At 38.4% G+C, this 20,544-nt stretch overlaps 1 protein-coding gene across 2 annotated transcripts in view; it reads left to right on the forward strand.

Moving 5' to 3' along the window:
* The window catches only part of Akap6 (A-kinase anchoring protein 6), a 432,518-nt gene that overhangs the window by 279,512 nt on the left and 132,462 nt on the right, over window positions 1-20,544 (forward strand). For both annotated transcript variants that reach the window (XM_036205359.1, XM_036205360.1), the window contains exon 8: window positions 16,519-16,667. In XM_036205359.1, coding sequence (XP_036061252.1) covers window positions 16,519-16,667 — 149 coding nt within the window. The remainder of the gene's footprint in view (window positions 1-16,518; window positions 16,668-20,544) is intronic.

The raw sequence follows: 20,544 nt of genomic DNA on the forward strand, positions 1-20,544 counted from the left end.
AAAAAAAAAAAAAAAAAAAAGCTCTATAAAGTTTTCTTGTACCAACTCTGATAATTACAGTTTCTCTTCTAATCTTCAAATATCCTTTTGCTTCCCAGTATTTGGAATAGTGTGTTAGAGTAACAGGCCGCCCCCCCCCCGTGCCCCCTCCCCCGTGATAGCACTACTTTTTCTTTTTCTGGTTTGAGTACAGTTATATACAACTTTACTTATATTTGTTTGGTAGGTAACTATCACTTGAAGTGATTCAATTTGGAGCATGTATTTCCTACATTTGTCTAAAGCCCCTTCAGGATAGAGCTGTGTGCTTCTGTCTGTAGTCAATGGCTGCTTCTTTGTTCTCTTTACAAGATGATATCACAGGCTCATTTTATAATTTTCCTGCTCCAGACTTTTAAATTAATTACGAAACTGATATCTTTAACTTTTCTCCGATGAAAGTAATCCATACCCACCCCTCACTCATTCATTCAATCAGTACGTATTGAGTGTCTACTTGTATTAAAAACCCAAGGACAGTATGAAAACAAATCTGGTTCATATCTCATTCCTGGGGACACAGAAAACGTAGTCATATAGAGGAGTCATGAACGCCTACATGGTATAAAAGGAAGTTTGTATAAAAGATAGCATATACATCCATAAAATTCAGGTGAGGGAGGAAATTCCTTAGCCTAGAGAAACAGGAGGAAAGAGGAGCTGTAGAAATGGAGGATAGTTGAGTGCAGAGATGGAAAAGCCTTATTCATGAGAGGGCACAGGTTAGACTGATATGAGTAGAGGGGGATTTTGCCATTTGTCAGGAAAGGAACTCACAAGGGATACCTGGGAAGTTGAACAGGGACCCAGTCCTAAGAGGTACATAAACATGATGCCAAGACATTTAGCTTTAATCTGAAGCAAATGATAACTGTTGAGACTCTTCTGCTTTGTTTCTTGGTTTCTGAATCAGAACAGTCATATGACTGATTGGTCACATGATGATGGAAAGGCTCTTATAGAGGCCTTTTTCTCTTGTGCACCATTGTAAGGGGACATTTAGTCCTGCAGCTGGTGGGTTAGATGCTGGATGCTGAATAACCTAGCAGTAGTTTGTGTGATGACTCAAGCACAAGGATATTAGGTGATCCTATGATTTGTGTCTCACATACCAGCAGAAAACAAGAAAACTTTCAATGCCATTTCTTAATCAGGGTCACTCCAACTGTCTCCAGTCATGAGAGATGCCAGTGCATCCAAGGTAACTGGTTCCCAAGCATGAAACTCATTTCTTCCTGAGTCATAATTTAAATCTTTATTTATATTTATGCCTTAGATTGCTGTTTGTATGCTTAGTTTTAGCCACATAAGCTATAGCAGAAATGCAAAAGGACCCAAACAACCAAAATGCTGCTGAAGATGAAAAGATTGAAAAGTCATACCAAAAAGACATGCCCTGTGTTCTTTTTATGATGTCACTTGCTGTGTTGTTGATACACTTACTGGAACTTTCTGTTAGCTAGTTTCTCAGCTTAATTGTGGCAGTTTGAATGAGAGTGGCCTCATAGGCCATATATTTGAACGTTTGGTGCCCAGTTGGTGGAACTGTTTGGGAAGGATTTGGAGGTGTGGTCTTATTGCATGGAGAAGGCATGCCACTGGGGCTGGGCTTTGAACTTTCAAAAGCCCATGCCATTCCCAGTTATCTCTCACTCTACATCTCATACCTATGGATCAGGATGTAAACTCTCATCCAGTGCTTCAGCACCATGTCTGCCTGCTACTGCCATGCTTCTCACCTTGATGGCCATGGATGCTAACCTCTAAAACTGTAATCACATCTCTAGTAAACTGTTTCTTCTTGGTCATGGTAATTTTTCATAGCAATAGAAAAGTAACTAAAATATATGTATATATACATATATATTCATACATATAATGAAACAAGCTACTAGCATCTAAAAGGTAACTGTTTTGTCTTAGATGCACCAGAGAACAGAAACTATTAAATCTGAAATGGGAAAATTAAAATAATTTTGAAGACATTCTTTGTGAAGAAGCATCCTTGCAGCAAGCTGCAAGAATATATTATAGAGATTTGGCTGTATATAATAAGTTATACCTTGACCAAACAAGGAGTCCTTCAAGAGGAAGCCATTTATCAAGGAATTTTGGTGTTATTTAGCTTTTTAATATGTATCAGCTGTCTTCTGCTATGATATTCTTGTATGCCCATATACTACTAGGCCATATGGCAAACAGTTAAGCTTCTCTGATCTACTGCTGATCTACTAGGTAATATCCCTGCAAAGCTTAGGAGACAGGCAGGCTATGATGCATAGCTTTGTTTCTTGTGCAAATGAAGCTCAGACCATCCCTTGCCTTCAGGCCTAATAGCATCATAGAGCTATTGACTCAGGACAATAGGGCTTTTTGCATAACCAGGTACAGTAAAGACTGGAGTTCCTGGTCAGGCAGAGCTGTGTGGCCAGGGAGAAGAGAAGAAGGCAGAGTTTCTCAGAGCCAGGGATAAGGAACAAAAAAGGAAAGATGGAGGATGAAGGAACAGAGGACAAAGATGAACTCGAAAGCATAGGAGCTTAGTTAGGTCTATGACAGGGCAGTAGGTACAGAGAGGAGCTGTATGTGAGGACGGAGCTGAAGCTGTATAGATAGAATTTTGTCTTAGAGAAATAAAGTAACAGATGAAAGAGCATGTTGTGTATAAATTCCTTTCCCCCAGATTACCCCTCTCCCAGTGTCTTCCTCAGGACCCTGGGAGGGATTTTCTCAGGGCAGGCCCTTGGGAAATTTTCATTACAACCTCATTATAATTGATGTTTGGACTCTGAAAGTCATACATAGAAAAATTCTGTATAGGGTTATGATGTACATCATAAAACTTGAAAAACAATGGTTGGCATTTCAACAGGTAAATTGCTCTATCCCCTCCTCTTTGAAAACTGGTAGCTGAACTGGGTGTGTTTCAGAGTCTGAAAGTGATCCACTAGGAGGTTGACCAGTTAACAAGCATTTTCTATTTCCTTTGCTTATTTTTTCCTGCCATGTTGCATCATCAAGTGTTTTTTTTCTACTATAATTTTTAGAATTCTATTTTCTACCATTGTCTGAAACAAGATAAAGTTTGTTCATGTCAGAGATTATTAAGTCTTTTATTTCATAGAGACCTGCTAAAATTAAATATCACTTTAAATTTAAATCTGTAACACAGAGGTTAAAAAAATCCAAGGGTTTTCATATTTGAAATTTCAGAGAATCCCAATACATTTTTTAAACTGAAAAGTATTTCAGGTGATTTTGGTCAGAATGATCCTTTCTTTTTAATGATATGATTCACATTTTATAGTTAGATTAGCAGCCTCGGATGTTGATTAGAACCAGCCACGAATCTACTTCCTGAAAGTACACATCTTCTTCTAGTATGAATATCACTAAGGCATCTCATGAATTTCCGTACAATGACTCACTCACTCATTCAGCACACATTTTTTCTGACATTGAAGATACAATTGTGAATAAGAAAGTTGTGGAATCATGTACAAAATTCTCCAAAACAAAACAAAAAATTAAAAAAAGACATGGTGCTGCTGTTGTGAAATTTACCTCCCAGTGGCATATGAATTAAAAACTCATATTCTTAAAAAACTGACATTTTGCAAACTAGCAAAATAAAACAAAAATGAGTCAAATATAGTCATAAATATTAGAAAAAAAATCAAAGGTGGATGGGGAGGAGAAAAGAGAGAGAATTGGGGAAGAAAATACCATTTAAACAGATTTTGAAGATATAAATGTGCATGAAAAGGGGAAGAGGAAAATTCCAGGCAGAGGGAAGTGCCTGGCCACGGTGGAAAGGAAGTAGATTCATCCAAGGAACGAAATGGAAAGATGTGTCTATGATGCAGACAAGCAGCTCAGCAGGCAGGAGTGACAGACGATGAAGATCGAACACTACAGGTCCCGAAGACTCTGGAGAGGTGTGTCTACGGTACACTGGTTGCCAATCTAAGAAGTCAGATGTGAACCACCATTCAAGAGAATCATTCATCCTGAACAAAAGAGCACCTAATTCCTGTCATTAGCTTGTCTATTCACTCTGCCCCTAAAATAAAGACAGTAAAAAGTGAAGGATATAACTTTTTTTAACCTGACCCTTACTTAGAATATCAGTATGTCTTATAGATAGGAATAGAGAGATCAAGGAAGAGAAAAAAGGGACGTGTTTGTTTCTTTTGTTAGTCTTTTATGAATATGATAGCTCAGAATTTTCAGGAAAATCTAAGCACCATGTCAAGCTCTACAAGCTGTGAGCAGTCTTGATGTCTTGATGGTGAACCTGTGTCTTCACAGACAACATACACACACACACACACACACACACATGAATCACTATTGCAGAAGTGTGTATGGTGTATGTTGGGGGGTGAGGATGGACACAGATCTTCCAGAAAATAGTAATTGTTCTTTTTAGTGTTTGGAGAACCTATAGAAAGTAGAGAATTATTATCTCGATTTTTAGGGTTTATGTGGGTTTTCTGGGCACTTTTCTGGTAACTGCTCTTTACTCTCATGGCATTTGCTTACTGTCCCCTGGGTCCTCTACTTCACATTTATGTCCTGCATTCCCTTTCCTCCTATTGAGTTCTCTCCTGATGACGTACAGGAGCCTGTTTCTGAAGCACTGTGAACTTTTCTGACTTTGGAGCCTGTGGAAAATCCTGGCTTTTCAAAATCTCTTTCTGTCTGAGAACCTGACCTCCAAGGAACTGGACCTAGATAAGTGTTAAGACTCAGGTTAGAAGAGTGAACACCCAAGACTTGGGTGTACTTCTCTAGGCTCACCCCTATCTTTTGTGCAAATAGATATTTTTTTAAAATATTTTTTAATTTCCAGTTTCTACTAAATTATTTGTTTGTGGGTAGGGCCACGTGTATAGAAATCAGTTCTCTTCTTCCTCCATGAATGAAGGTTTGGGGCTGAGCTCATCTTGCCAGACTTTGTGACACACACACACTTTCACCTCCTGTGCCATCTTGGTGACTCTGCAAATAGATTTCTACCCATGTTTTTTTTTTTTTTTTTCCTTAAAACAGTCTTGTTAGCCAGTGTGTTTTATCTTTAACTGAAGAGAATTAAAATACATGAAATTGGAGATACTCCATGTTAATGCCTGTACCTTTATAGTGTGAGTCAGCATGTAAGACATCCTTTCTTTTCCCTAGTGAAATCGCTAACAAGAATTGGAATAAGGGAGTAAACATGGTAGGGAGAGTTTCCATGTATAGGTCATTTCATATGGCTTTGTGAATTGCTACAATAATTTTACCCAATATTTAGGGTTCTATTCGCTCAGTAAGCATTCTTGGTTTCCATTAGAATCTCCAATTAAACACAAGTATATGCCTTCGGGTTATTATGATTAATAGTCAATATAATAAAAAGCAACGTTGTTTTCTAAAAAATATTGGCATTTCCTACAAATACAGCTTTAAATAAAATATTAGCAGTTTTAAAGTAGCTTTTTATAAGTTCCTTTTTTCTTCATTTCCACATATTTCTCATTAATCAGCAGACTATATCTCAACATAATTTCTAGATAAAATGTATTTTCTCCTTTTTAAATACTTTGATATTCTCATTTGTTTTTATGGCATGTTGCTGCATGTCTCCAGAGGCTCACAGCATTTTTATTTTCAAGTAAATTTATATTAGTTACAGTATCCAGCTGTTTTAGATATAGGATCATTTCCTGTTGGTACTGTTTCCAGGACAATTCGTTTTTTCTCCTCACAAAAATGAAAAATGTAATTTAACAAAGATATCCTATAATTGCCTTCATATCTAGCAAGGTATCTAGCAATCTGAATACCTTATTTTATTTAAAACATCTGTCTACATAATGTCTAGCAATTGTCTAAAGATACATCATCCATGGGAAACACAGCTGCTGCTATTTTTATTTAATTTATAGGGAACCAACAAAAACATCTCTTTAATATTGTGTCTTCTGCTGTTTTATTACATGCAAGGTATTTCCATAAATGAGAATAGCTTACCTTTTTGGTGCTAGCAATTAGTTTAGTCTCTTTGAAACTGGGAAAGGCCATTGTCCAGTGTTTTAAAGTCACTATGAAAACATTCTGCAGAACAGCAAGCTTTTGTTACATATGTGTGTGCAATATATATTACATATAATATGTCCATATTTAATATGTGTATTGTGCACACACATATATGTACACACATGTCTAGCAATACATCATCATAAAAGGGTGGCATGCTGCTCCACTCTTGGAACTAATCTTATACTGGAAGCACATTTTAATTGCTAGCCGATGTGTGTTTTCACTTACAATAATAATGTAAAGACTTTTGCTTTGAAGTCTTTCTATTGAGTATAGCAGTCAACTGATATTTTGGTACACTTAAGAAAAATGCATAGAAAATTGTAGGAGCTTCCACAACAGCTCTTTGTCCTAGGAGGATGCTGAGTTTTATAGAGAGAAACCTATTTGTAAATTCTATTTATTCTATATATGGCCCTCGAAGCCTAATTCATTAAGCAGCATTTAACTTTTACTAGATTGTATCAATTTTGACTTAGCTAACTGCAAAGACAAGAGACACCTAGGCTGACAATATGTGCCTAAGGAGAAAGCTTACCTTTTCCAGGGAAATAATCAAAAGATTCCTTTTTGGAACACTAAGAGTATGAAAGGGAAATGGTTATGATCCCCTAGTGACACACTGTTATGATTGACAGGAAAAACCAACATGCCTGCCACCTGAGACGTCTTGTTCAGGAACTTTCTGGAGGGTAGTAAATTGGTGTTGGCACAAACACAAAAAAATAAAATGACTTGATTCAGCACTTTTCAATTTTAAATCCCTAAACACTAAAGGAAGAAGTAAATATTCATCAAATGATCAAAATTTATATTGATTTTTATTCTGCATTAGCAGCTCAAAGTTGAGATTCTTGACAGGGTGGATGTCGGCTTGAATGATTCTCTTTGAAATGAGGATATAGGCTCTGAACTGAGTGCTACCCTGCATTCCTGAACTATAGGCCCTGCTTATTAGAACCCCAGGCAGCTGAATTTTCAGAAGGAAGTATAAAGACACACTTGTTTAGTTCTGTTTTGATAACTAAATTGTTATTATTAGTATGTAAAGTAATTCTTGTCGTTCTTGCTTCATTCCCCCCCCCATCCCTCCCTGTCCCTATTTCAAGACTATTTATCCTATAGAGATTCAAAGGAACTGGAGTACATATAGTAGCCACTGACTTCATGGGATCATTTGTCAGCATAACTGGACTAAGGGAGGAGCTGCTGGCCCTGCAGGCTGAGAGCTCTGATTGCATCTTCACGATACACATTTTAAACCTCTAGTTTCTGGCGGAGAATAAATGCTAGCTTTCTGTAGGTGAGTGTGGAGGGGATGAATTAGGCGATGGCTGCAGAATGTAAACACAGAACTGATGCATTTGTCGCCATGCAGAGATTTGCTAAGGGAACAGTAATGGAGAAACATCGAAAATTCTAATCATCTCCTCCAGTCCACACCTTGTAATCACACTTCCCCCACTGCAGCTCATGACATAAAATGCTGAATTTTTAATGAGTTTAACCACTTGCATTACAAAAAGGAGAGGGATGGGGGATGAAGGTTCCACAGATGCAATGGTGTATCACGTTTGTGTTTTGTCTGTTAGGTGGAGGTGGTTTTTTTGTTGCATTAATAAGCATCCCATATGCCATTAAAACAGAGAAGGAAGACATTTTTCTTTATGCACAAATGCAGAAGAAATGAAAATAGTGTTCATGTTTATTTGCCCACTTTGTTTGAATGTTTCCATTTAGCAAGTCTCATTCAAAGGACGGCTTTAAAATTAAATTTCCTAAATATTATAGTAAATGGTTTTAATGATGTGCAAACAAGTCAATAAAATAGAAATGATCACTTAAAAATCTAAACTATTACTGCTATGTCTCTTAAATAAAGACATAAGAACTATCACTAACCCTCTCCAATGCCAGGTTTTCTGGAATGACAGTATAATCATATTGTTATATACTTAATATAAAAAGATCACTATATGCAATAATATTTACTGAAAAATAATATTCAAATAGCTGGACATTCCTAATTATTACTTATTTTTTCAACATTTTATTTATTCTGTGTTCCTGTGTGTGTGCAGTGGTTGGATAACAGCTTTTAGGAGTTCATTCTCTCTTCCCATCATGTGGGTCCCAGGATTGAACTCCAGGCATCAAGTTTGGGCAGGCGCCCATTGAACCATCCCTCTGGCCCTCTTGTTTATGTGTGTGTGTGTGTGTGTGTGTGTGTGTGTGTGTGTGTGTGTGTGTGTGTGTGTGTGTGTACATATATACACACATCATATCTATACATATATATTATAATTTAAAAAAGGACATTCTAAAAAATGTACTAATTGTTTTCTTGGCACATTTTTTAAGGATTTTATTAGTCTTATCCTTGAATGAGGGTTGAGTGTTTCTTATGCACCATAATTCTTCTGATTGTAGATGATATATTCCCTGAGGATCCAAACCTACATTTGTATTTTGTGCAATGTCTTATCTAGAAAAGACATTCAAGATCTGCTGTTGAAACTTGTTGAAGACCTTCAACATTGTTCCAAAGAAATGTCTCCACCTGTAATCCTCCTCTTACTCTGGGAAGGAAAGTTTGGTATCCTACTCAGGTGTGCATGTTTGAAGCCATGCGTGTAGCCAAAATTTAACCATTTTTTTCTTCTGACCATTAAGTTCTGGGAAGGCTCTTTAAGGAAAAGCCCTGTGACTCCTTCTGCTGTCCTTTGCCATTTTCCCTTGGAACCATCAAGGACAATTTTCTCTGTGCTTGCACATCCCTTTACAGACTGAAGGATAAATTGTAGTTTAAAACTTAGCGGTTGTATATAACACTTAAAACCTGACAAGGACTTTTAATAATCATCAACTCTCTTAAATTTTAGTTCTCTGATGAGAAACTGAGTAGGGGTCCTAAGTAATTACTTTGATAAAGTGTAAAAGAAGTCTTTTGTGTTAAGCAAGCTTCTGTAAACCTATACTATCTCTGGGTTTTTGACTTCCATGAAAAAGTTGTGACATACTTTAACTTTTTGGTTTTGTCCTAATCTCTTTTGTTTTATTTTGGAATCATCATTTTTCCTTAGGACAAAATCTCCATGATAATTTCCCTCTTCTTTAGTTGAGAAAACTTGTTGTTGTTGTTTTTAAACCAAATATATATTATATAACTACCTATATACGTATTTCCTATTTCATGGTTCTTATCTGATTTAGTTCCTTATAAAATAGAAAGCAATTTAATTTTAATAAGACAATATATTTCAGAAAAATATTGGAAACACATACCAAATATATTAACAGTTTCAGGATTTTTTTTAAATCAATAAACTTAAATTAACCATTTTGGAGATAATCAAATTCTATAATAGCAGGTACTTTGAAAATATTTTTGATTTTTTTGGTGGGGGGAATTGGGTTTTTGTTTGTTTGTTTTTGTTTTTGTTTTGAGACAGGTGTTACCCTGGCTTTCCTAGAATTAGCTCTGTAGACCAAGCTGGCCTTGAGCCCAGAGATCTGCCTACCTCTGCCTCCCAAATGCTCCCGAGGATTAAAGGTGTGCACCACCACTGCCTGGCCCAGAAATTGCTTTTGTAATAAACGATCTTCAACAATGCTTCAGAGAAATCCCAGATAAGGCCTAAAGAAGTCAGCAGTTAAGGACAGGACAGAGGTACAATGCCCCATTGCCACTCTCAGCAGCCTAAGTACTTTCTCTAAACCTGTAGGGACCTCATTAATCATGGTGGCACACACCTTTAATCTGAGTCCTGAGGAGGCACAGAGATAGGCAGATCTCCATGAGTTTGAGGGCAGCTTAGTTTACACAGTGAGTTTCAACCAGGCCAGCAAGGGCTACATATTGAGACTTTGTCTCAAAAGGAAACTTTTAGGAAACCTCAACTCAGAACTGACTGGGATTCCTGGCTTTGATGCAGAAAAGAAGTTCAAGACTAGCAAATATGAAGCAGAGTTTTGTAATAAAGATATTTTAATCTATATTTAAGGATGCATGTTAAGAGAGAAGCATTCAGAAATAAGACACATCAGAAAGCATGGTTATAGGCTTTTCTAAGAGAGAGTTGCCAAGATTAAGTTTAACATTCTGAAGAAGTTTAACCCACCAAAAGATGCTGAGGCATGAAATGAGTGTGGGAGAACACAATGTATTCCATAGCATGTTAGGGTTTATTAGAGGTATTAGTTACTAGAATATCATAGACCCCCATGGTCCGGGAGGCTGTGCTACCGACCCAGTGAAATCTGATGATTCCCTTCTCACTGAGTGTACTAGTCAGAGTTCTCTAGAGTAACAGAATTTATAGAATGAGTTGCCCCTCTTTCCTTGCAGGCTTTGGTCCAGCTAATCCCAAAATGGCTGGCTATGAATGAAGAGCCCAAGAATCCAGTAGTTGCTCAGTCCAAGAGGCTGGATGTCTCAGCTGGGCTTCTGGATATGCTGGAATTCCAAAGAAGTCGGGTCTACTGCCAGTGAAAGAATGGGCATGCTAGCAAGATGAGGGCAAGCAAGCAGAGAGAAAAAGCTTCTTTCTTCCATGTCCTTAGATAGACTTCTAACAGAAGGTATAACCCAGATTAGAGGTGTGACTTCCCACTTCAAGACCCAGATTAAAGGCCTATATCTTTCCACATCAAGATTGGAATTAGAAGTGGTTCTTCAAATTAAGAAAAAAAAATCCCTCACAGGTGTGCCCTCTATTGGGGGGGGGGGTTGTTAGCTCCAGATGTAGTGAAGTTGACAACCAAGAATAGTCATCACACTGATCTCCTCTCAAAGTGGCAGGAACTATGCAAGCATATTTAGGCTATCCATAAGGTGACAATCTCATCCTTGTAGAAAGAGAGATAGAAGAGGACCATGGCCTTTACAAAAATAATAACGGCTTTGTTGGACCTTTTATGCTCAGAACAGTGTTTAACTTCCCTAACCTGCATCCTCTTCATTATGCACTTTATATACCCCTTCCCTTAACCTCTTCATTCAAATGCCCTAAAGCTCCAGTCACCATTCTTTGAGTCTACTGTGTCCTTTCATGACTTTGGGCCCTTAAACAAATCAATCATCCTGCCTCTAGAGATAGTGTCACCTACCAAAGTCATACTTATCACCTCAGTTCTGGTTCAGACACTACTTTTGTCAAGCCTTACTGACTATTCCCTGCCTTCAGGTGATTGTTTTATTTCTGATGACAATGCCACTTGTCATAATTGTAGTGGTTGGCACATCTCTTTTACCTTCCATGCTGTACTCCCTTAGAAGAAGAGAATGTATTTTATCTTCCTTATACCCACAACAGCTGGTAGTCCCTGAGATATAATAAAGTTTCAGCAAATGTATGAGTGGATGGATGGATGGACAATACATTTATTAGACAATTACTTGTTTAATGCTTGCCTTGGTCCAGGCTCTGACAAGGTGCTCAGAATGCAAAATGTCCAAGGAAACAGACATGGCTACTCCTAATATTTGGAATCCAAAGACAAATCAGAAACTATATCAAACACAAAACATAAGAAATTTACTTTTGCATGTGCTGTGTAGGACACTTACCTGGTCCTGAAATAAAAACACAGTGGATCTGTTTCAGCAACACCATTGAGAAAGGACTCTCTGAGAAATAGCATGTCAGGTATAAGCTGGAAGACAAAGAATTCCCAGAAGAATGTTCCAGAAAAGAAAATAATATAAAGGAAAAATCCACAGGACAAGAAATAATGGCTTAAAATTTTGGAATGCTTGAAGAATTAAAAAAGGCAAAGATAATCAAGAAGGCAAGAGCATGGCAATTAAGAGAAGGACTATCAGAGGTCTAGCCTAGGCAAGAAATTGTTAGCCAATGGGAGAAGCTTGTTTCTTGAGTCTGAGTGAAGGAGTAAGTCAGCTTGTGTCTTATAATGACTACTCTTGACAATGTAAGTGAAAATAATTAGAGGATAGGAATGACTGGAGGCAATATATACAAGTAAGAGGCACCAGAGGCTTGAATGAAGCTGTAGCAATGCCAACTGGGAGAAACTGGAGATGCACTGTGGAGGATATCATAAGGAGTGGCTTATGGGAAAGGAAGAAAAGAAGTCAAGATGACTCTTTAGCTTCTGGCTATTTGTTTAACAAGGAAGGACCAAGTATGAGAAGAATTGGAGGATTTGGAGAGTTTGAGAATGCAGTTACCTTTTAAACATCAGGGCCTAAAATAATTGAAGTCAGGTGATTGGTGTAAAGTGTAAAGCTCAGAGGAGAGTGGCTGGAGGCATCACTATAGAAATGACACTTAAGGCAATGATAAAAGGTATGAAGAAAAAGGCCCCACCTAAGCTCTGACCCACCAGAGATCTTAGCTGTGATAGAAGATCAGCTGGGGAACAATCCTTAAAATGAACTTAGGATGTTGGAGAAGAAAAAAAGTGGAACAACTAAGGATTTGTTGCAACCCGTGCTAACACCTAGACTGGAGGGATAAATGGCCCTTTTCCTCTTCTTGTTGGCAGGTTTTTTGTTCTGCCAACCCACCCCCAAATTACCACACAGAGACTTACTAATTATAAATGTTTGGCCGATAGCTTAGGCTTGTTGCTAACTCACTCTTTCAACTTAAATTAAACCATATTTCTTATCTACCTTCTGCCATGTGGTGGTACCTTTTTTCAGCATGGCTTGTTTATCTCCTGCTTCCTCTGTATCCGCTGGCGACTCCACACTTCCTCTCAGTCTTCTCTCTCAGTTTTGCTCTTCCACCTAATCTTTTGCTGCTTGACTATGGGCCACTCAGCTCTCTATTAACAACTCATCGTCACAGTGTACTAAAGGATTGTCCCACAGCATCTTCTATGTCCCAGGGCATTCTCATGTCATTCTAATTTCAATTTTTACATCTAAATTAGTGTTTAAATCCCCACATTCCTACAAGCCTGAAGATCTTCCTCTGATTATTCTACCAGTACCTCTAGCTCAGTTCATTTTCTCCATCTATTCAATGGGACTGCAACCTGGAAATCAAGAGCACACCCACCACTGAAGTCTCATTCTCTCTAGTTAATAAAAAATTCCAAATCTTGTTTTTTTTTATCTCTAATATTTATCAGCCTAAGTTTCCATATGAAAAATATAGTGACATTTAAAGTATCCACAGTTACTGCAGATGATAACTAAAACTCACTTATTCAGAGAAACAGTGGCACTGTTTTTAAGATATTTTCTTTTAATCTCTCTTCTTTTAGTTTACATTCGGACTAAAATATGGCATCAGAAAAATTCTAAGAGAATCTACAAGGAGGTTTAGAATGGCAAAGCTACTCAATGTTATCAAAGGGAACTGTTTAGTTCTATTTTGTAAGGAAATTTAGGAATGAATTACTAAAAACAGAGGTAGAAATGGAGATGGTCAGGAAGGGCCCAGGCTGTCTGTTTACCTGTTCATTAGTGAAGAGAACTTTCCCTGCAAGGAAGAACTTAGTAAGTGACTAGTGATGTTTTGAGTTATTCTCTGGACACTTCCACACACCCCTATTGGTTAGTGATGTTTCATTTTGTTCACATCCCCACTGAGGTTGAATGCTGACTATTTTTCTGAGTGGTGATATGTTCCTATTCTGCCTTTTTTATGAGCCTTTTGGGAACAGAGGCACACCCTTGTGAGATCACTGCCCAGAATGAACCATGGTCCAACACATTACTTCCTAGAGTTAAAATGGACAGAAGCCTCTACAAGAATGTCCCCAGTGACCTAGATGTGGTATTCTAAGGAGGTTTTCTACAGAGCACTCAGTCAAGAGCAATATCCTCATTGTGCCCCTAGATTTCTGGTGGAGGAGAGGTTGTAGCATTTGGGCAAACTGTTCTTAAACTCACTGACTATTGTTTAATATCTCTGTTATCTTACTTGTCATATAGGAATTTGACATAAACTTTTTTTATTTGTGTGTGTGTGTGTGTGTGTGTGTGTGTGTGTGTGTGTGTGTTTGCTTACGTGTGCATATGGGGTGTGCATGAGCCTGTGTGTGCAAAAGCCAGCAGAGGGTGTTAGATCCCTCAGATCTGGAGTTCCAGGTTTGTAGGATTCTGGGCTTGTTCTGAGAGCCTGGGATCCAAACTCTTACCCTGATGACTGTGAAGCAAGTACTCTAAATCACTCAGGCATATTTACAGCCCCTGCATGCTTTTCATCTTTTTTTTTCTAATCATTAATTAGTTTTATTCTTTAAAATACATTCTTAGACCAGTGGCTGTTCTTTCAGGTCCCATGACTTCACAAACCTCTTAGCATTCATCCATACACACCACTGACATTCTGCATACTTACTTCCTCTTCCACATCTTTAATAAAAATGCAAAGTGACGCTAGATTTAACATTTTCTGGGTGACTTCCCACCAGTCACGCCTCTTCTTGCAACTACACATATTATATGTGGTTTCTTTTATTTTTTAAATTCATGATGCTTGGAATCAAATTCAAGGTTTCATCCATGCTGAATAAGGGCTCTAACCACTGAGCTACATTCCCAGTCCCTGACATAATTTTTCTTTAATTTGTGAGATTATAAAATCAGCAAAGCATGTCTCCATTTCCTTCCCTTCCTCTAAACTTTCCCTTGAGCTATATCCATAGAGTCTCACCAACAGGACTACTTAACCATGAGCTGAATAAGGACAACAATAGATATGTCAGAGTGGGTGGGGGAAGCCCAAGAGATCTCAACCCTACACAAAGTAGTGCAGGCAACTGAAGTGGTGGAAACAGTCTTCCCCAGGGAAGAGCACACCAATTGGTTATCCAATACCAATGGTCATCCCTGAAAGCATACATGCATGTGACATTATAACAGCACAAGCTGATTCTATTTAATAATACACACATACATACATAGGTGCATACATATATACCTATATACATATACTTTCTGAAACTTTAATACATAAATATAGTAATCTAAACATTATCTCTTTAAATTCTCTGTGGAAATTTAGAGCATTCATAATGACTGCTTGTGAAAAGCCAAACTATAGGATTTTGTGACACACCTCTTTTCTCCATAGTTGAGTCTTGGGAAAGGTGAGACTAGGGGGAGGCCTTCATTGGCTCTGACAGCTAAGGGTAGTAAGTTGTGTCTGGCTTACATTTAGTCCTGGTGACTACCCAGCAGCCAGATAGAACTAGTTTTCTAAGAAAAGACACCATGAAATAGCAGTTTTAAGATGGTCAGAAATGTTAATGGAGGGGTTTGAGTTTGTGAGCATACTAAAAGGAAAGAAAGGAAGGGTCCCTGGGTCCACCATGCACTCGAACCCAGCATCGCTTCCTCTCCTCCCTGAGGGGACTTCGTTCTCAGTGTCCTAGAGAACCCAAAGCCACAGGGATTGTGACAGTGGCAATAAATAAAAAGTCTATCCAGTGCATTCCATGCAAAAGTAGTTCAGTGTTCTTTGGCCTCTGATTGATTAAAAATAAATCTAAAAATTAAAAATTAAAAAAAGAAAGAAAAGAAAAAGCCCAGCATGTTGAAACTCCTTTTCCTTTGCAGCAAGCCCCCAAGGGTTTATGATTCAACAATTTGAGCCTGTGTATAAAAGTGATTACAGGAGTGGTTCTCAACCTGTGGGTCACAACTCCCTTGAGGATCGAATGACCCTTTCCCTGGGATCACCTAAGACCATGGGAAAACACAGATATTTAAATTACAAGTCATAACAGTAGCAAAATGACAGTTATGAAGTAGCAATGAAAATAATTGTATGGTTGGGGGTCACCACAACATGAGGAACTGTATTAAAGGGTCACAGCATTAGGAAAGTTGAGATCTGATGCACTATAATACCAATGATTTAAAATCACTCAGACAATAGTTCAGAAAATTAAAAATGCAATAAATGAAGTATATTACCATTATTAAATATGCACTAGAATTAATAGTAAGCATTTTACTTCTCCTCAGTGAAGAAAATAAAAAGCATTCATATATGTATGTATGTATGTATGTATGTATGTATGTATGTATAGGAAATATCCCAGTGTATGAATTGAATGGAAATGTCTTTTAAAATGCTACATATGTGACAGCGTGAGGAAGAGCATTATTAAGGAATTTCACAGAATTTTTATGTAAAGTCTTATTATGCCATGTTATCTCAGGGACACTTTGTAATATTTACCAAGTCTTCTGAGGGTTCATTTATTCAGGTCATATTTTAAGGAAGAACTTATAAGATTCAGATCTATAATGTCATTCTGTAATATGCCCAACTGATCCCATTAAATCCAGCCCTACCCAGGCAGTATAATGATGTGAAGAGTTCGCTTTCTTTCCATTGTTACCCCTTCCTTGAAGTGCAGTCCTTGTGGATTAAGAGAACGGTTCTTCTTTGCCTCTCTCTCCAGGCCGAGGTTCAGCTCTGCTGCCTGGAGGCACAAAGGGATGCTGTGGAGCAGATGTCTCTCAAGCTGTACAGTGAGCAGTACACCAGTGGTAACAAGAGGAAGGAGGAATTTGCTGACATGTCCAAAGTGCAGTCAGTGGGAAGCAATGGGTAAGGACGGTCCTGTGGGTTGTTTTCTTCTCACGAATTTCCTTCCTAGCTAGCAGACAAGGAAAGGCTCACTGGAGTGCTGGAGTTGAGGACCTGTGGGTTTTATCAGCCGCTACCACCTAAGTCAAAACTTCTGAACTTCGTTACTGTCTTGTAAAAGACAGCTTTGTGTTTCTTAGGAGTGTTTTCGAGACTATATTTTATCGATAATAATTGGTCTTTCTTCTTCATCGACTTTTTTCAAAATTTATGTCCCCTCCCTTTGACCTCACTGCCTATGTTGAGGTTTGTTTATCGAATTTCTAAATACTAGAACTTCATTGGAAACATGGAAGGACACAGTATAGAGATCCAGTCATTGTTTAGAAACCATGGTTTAGCCACTTCGATTCACACAAAGTCAGCAAGTATTGTAGACTAGTTCTTGACTTTTTTTTTTTTTTTTTTAATATTTGAGTCAGGGTCACATGTAATCCAGGCTGGACTTAAGCTCACTTTGTAGCTGTGACTGACCTTGAACTCCTGACTTTCCTGCCTCTATCTCCTATGTGCTGAGGTGACCAATGTGAGCCACCATGCCTGGTAAAATCTAACACCTGAGCTGTTTACAGTCTGTGAAAGGTGGCAAGAGCACCCCCAACCCATGAGATGTATGGTTCCATGTAGATAGGACCAGCTGCACACAGTCTGCAGTAATTGTTATGTCTTTAGATATTTCTAAATGTCTCAAAGCTGTGCAAACATCGCCCAGTGTGTTTATATACTTCTGTTTCCTAACTCAATTCTAATATTTATTAGTTGATTATTAAAGAGTAAAAGAGATGAAGTTAAATATTTTCATAGTTTTCATAGCTTGGTAAAAATCATCCTTAATAAAATATAAGTAGCCACCTTTTCACCTTTACACTTGAGCTAGGCAAAGTTATGTGACATGTTTCTAGTGTTACGTAAACCTGTGGAAATAACTCTATCCAGAAAATTCCTTGAAGGCAGCATAAAAGAGGCCTTTTCTTGCACTTGAGTGCATCTATCTTTTTTTTTCTTTTTGTTCCTTTTTCCAGGTTGGGGGTACAGGGTCTCACCACGTACCTCTGGCTGTCTTGGAACTCTCTATGTAGACCAGGCTGGCCTCCAATCCAGAGATCCATCAGCTTTTCTGCTTCCCAAGTATTGGAATTAAAGGTGTTTACCACCATACCCAGCTTGCATTTTTCTTTCAGAGCATTTAGATTTATAATGGACTTATAGCCCTCATACAATACTAATTTATGGATTAAATTAGTATGTAGGTTAGAGATTCGGTATTGTTATAGTAACTCAGGGTATAAGAATATAAGAAAAATACCAGAGTCATAACTTTGTTTCGAAATGAGAACAAAGAATTTATATTTGTCATTCTATCAGGTTGTTTTCTACATGGGAGACCTGCTATCTATTCTATGGACTTGTTTTACTTGATTCAGTAGACATTTTTCTGTTCACTGAGAGGGCAGGGACAGCAGCCAATGAGAAGAAAAAGGCTACATCTTAGAGCATGAACAACAAGCTGTTTGCAGGCCTTACTGTGCTTTAATTTCTCAAAACGCCTAAGCAGTCTCTGGTGTGCAGGCAGGCACAGGATTTAGGTCACATTTTCCTGATTTCTAAAGCCTCTGGAGTGAGCAGCACCTCGTGCTTTTGACCTCAGATTCCAGGGGCCCAACCTGAGCACTCACTCTGGTCTCCAGGCATCATAAATCTGCCCTGGGAACTGCTTAGTTAGCAACAAGCATTGTTCTGTGACGTGGGAGTGGGTGAATTTTCCTGATAGCCTTTGTTTGTGCTCCTTAGGGTGCTGAGGGCTGCGCATTGTGCAGAAATTTAAGAGTGCACTGAAGGAAATCCAGCCATTTAATAGTATGAACAGAAACCTATGGGGCATTCTAGTCCCCACTGACACACAGGAAAGCACTGTCTGAGACATTCCTGGGGGTGAGGTTATCTGAGGTGTCTTGCCCTCAAGACTCTGCTCCCACAGTCAAATCTGTAATTCTGAAGCCTTGAAAACACAGCCTTGTAAAATTATTTAATCCAATGACAGATAACCTTCACTAACCATTCCTTTTGTTGCATAAAATGAGTGCTGTTCCCAACAAGTAAATGTGGGAATAGCGTGGGCTTTCCGGGGTCTGCATTTCAAATGCAGAATCAAATAGACTAAAGAGAAAAATGAAGTCAGTATCCAGTTCATGTACTTCCATTTTCTCACATCCTCATCCTCACACACATGCTCAGACTATGTAGGTGGAGAAGAATTCTTCAGAGAAGACACAACTGCTGTACTGAATGGCGCTCTTAAATGTCTACAAGTTTTATATAACAAAGCTATTCCTTCTGAAATGAATTTATTACCTCTCTGGCTTGGTGAGAAGGTGTTTATTAGGGTGGTATGTCAAAGTTTATACCCAACTATCAGTTTTGTGCTTAGCAGTTCTGAGTGGATGTGGTGAGAGGTTCTTCTGAAATACAAAGGAACATGCTCTGGCAATACAGCATGTTCATCTTGGGAGATATTTGGCTTATGCATACCATCAGCGGACCATGGCTCCTGGGTGGCCTGCAATAGATGAGTCTTTGTGGTTCTTTGGGGGAATAAACACCATTACTTTTTATTTCGGTGAGAGCAGTATTGGTTTGTTTTGTTTCTTTTTATCAAGTAAGTCTTCACAAGGTCCTACTATGTGCATAGCCCAGTGCTCTAAGTGTAGCAAATCAGGACCACTTGTATTCTGTACACTTCATAAACAGTAACCATCTCCTTTTTCAGGTGTTTCTTCCCACTGTACACTTCATAAACAGTAACCATCTCCTTTTTCAGGTGTTTCTTCCCATAAAGATGTTATCTGATTTCACTTTTCAAATAAGGTTCAACTGTGCAGTCCAATGTACTAACTAGCTTTGTATTTGCTGAGGAAACTTAGTTTAGATGATTAGTCATGTCTTTTCTTCAATATACACATTAGGAATTAAAACACCCAAAAGCTTAATGATTCACTAGCTTAAGATAGAAGACTTAAGATGGAACTAAAAAAAAAGAAAGAAAGAAATCGCAGCTCAGAAACCTAGGTCAGGTGTAGCTGCAGAGCTAACATCTCAGCATGCAGGGGAATGAGAAAGGCAGATCGTGTTTGAGGGCATTCTGTGAAACAGCAAGATACGGTCTCAAAACTCCCTGCACAAACAGCAAAACCAAACAAAAAGGCAGGTAATCCAAACAGTCATACCACCTCCTCTCTGAAGATTTGAACTGTACCCTCGACAGAATTTCATCATAAATCCTGCATTGTGAAAATTCCACACTATATAAAACTTACAATGGAAAAATACAATAGTCCTAAGGAAATTACATTCCACCGAGATGTTTCTGGCAAGAAACTGCAAAAAAATGGTGTATGATGGAGCATGCCTGTGAGTTCAGCTACTTGAGGACATTGATACAGGAAGCTCTCATTGGAGTCAAAGATTTGAAGAGTAGTGAGACCCTGTATCCAAAAAGCAGAACAAAACCCTCAGAAACCCCACATTCAATCATTAATTAGACCAACATTTCTAAGTGCTTTCTGTAGTCAAGCTCTGTGGAAAGTGGAGTTTGGCTGGAGAAAGTGGGATGGTATTTATACTTGGAAATTCACAGTTTCGTTTTAGGAGCAGGCAGATCTATAACCCAAATGGTCTGAAGTTTTCTAAGAATTGAGTTAGAAACACGGGAGGGTTAGAGATGAGCTTCTGGACAGCTGGAGTCAATGTTGTGTGCAGGAGATCTAGAGCAGGCCAGGGAAGACATAGAGAGGGCCCTGAAGGTGGCAGAATTTCTCAGTGTAATCTAAAAAGTGCTTAC

Source organism: Onychomys torridus, chromosome 14 (genome assembly GCF_903995425.1).
Source record: "Onychomys torridus chromosome 14, mOncTor1.1, whole genome shotgun sequence".
NCBI classification, from domain to species: Eukaryota; Metazoa; Chordata; class Mammalia; order Rodentia; family Cricetidae; genus Onychomys; species Onychomys torridus.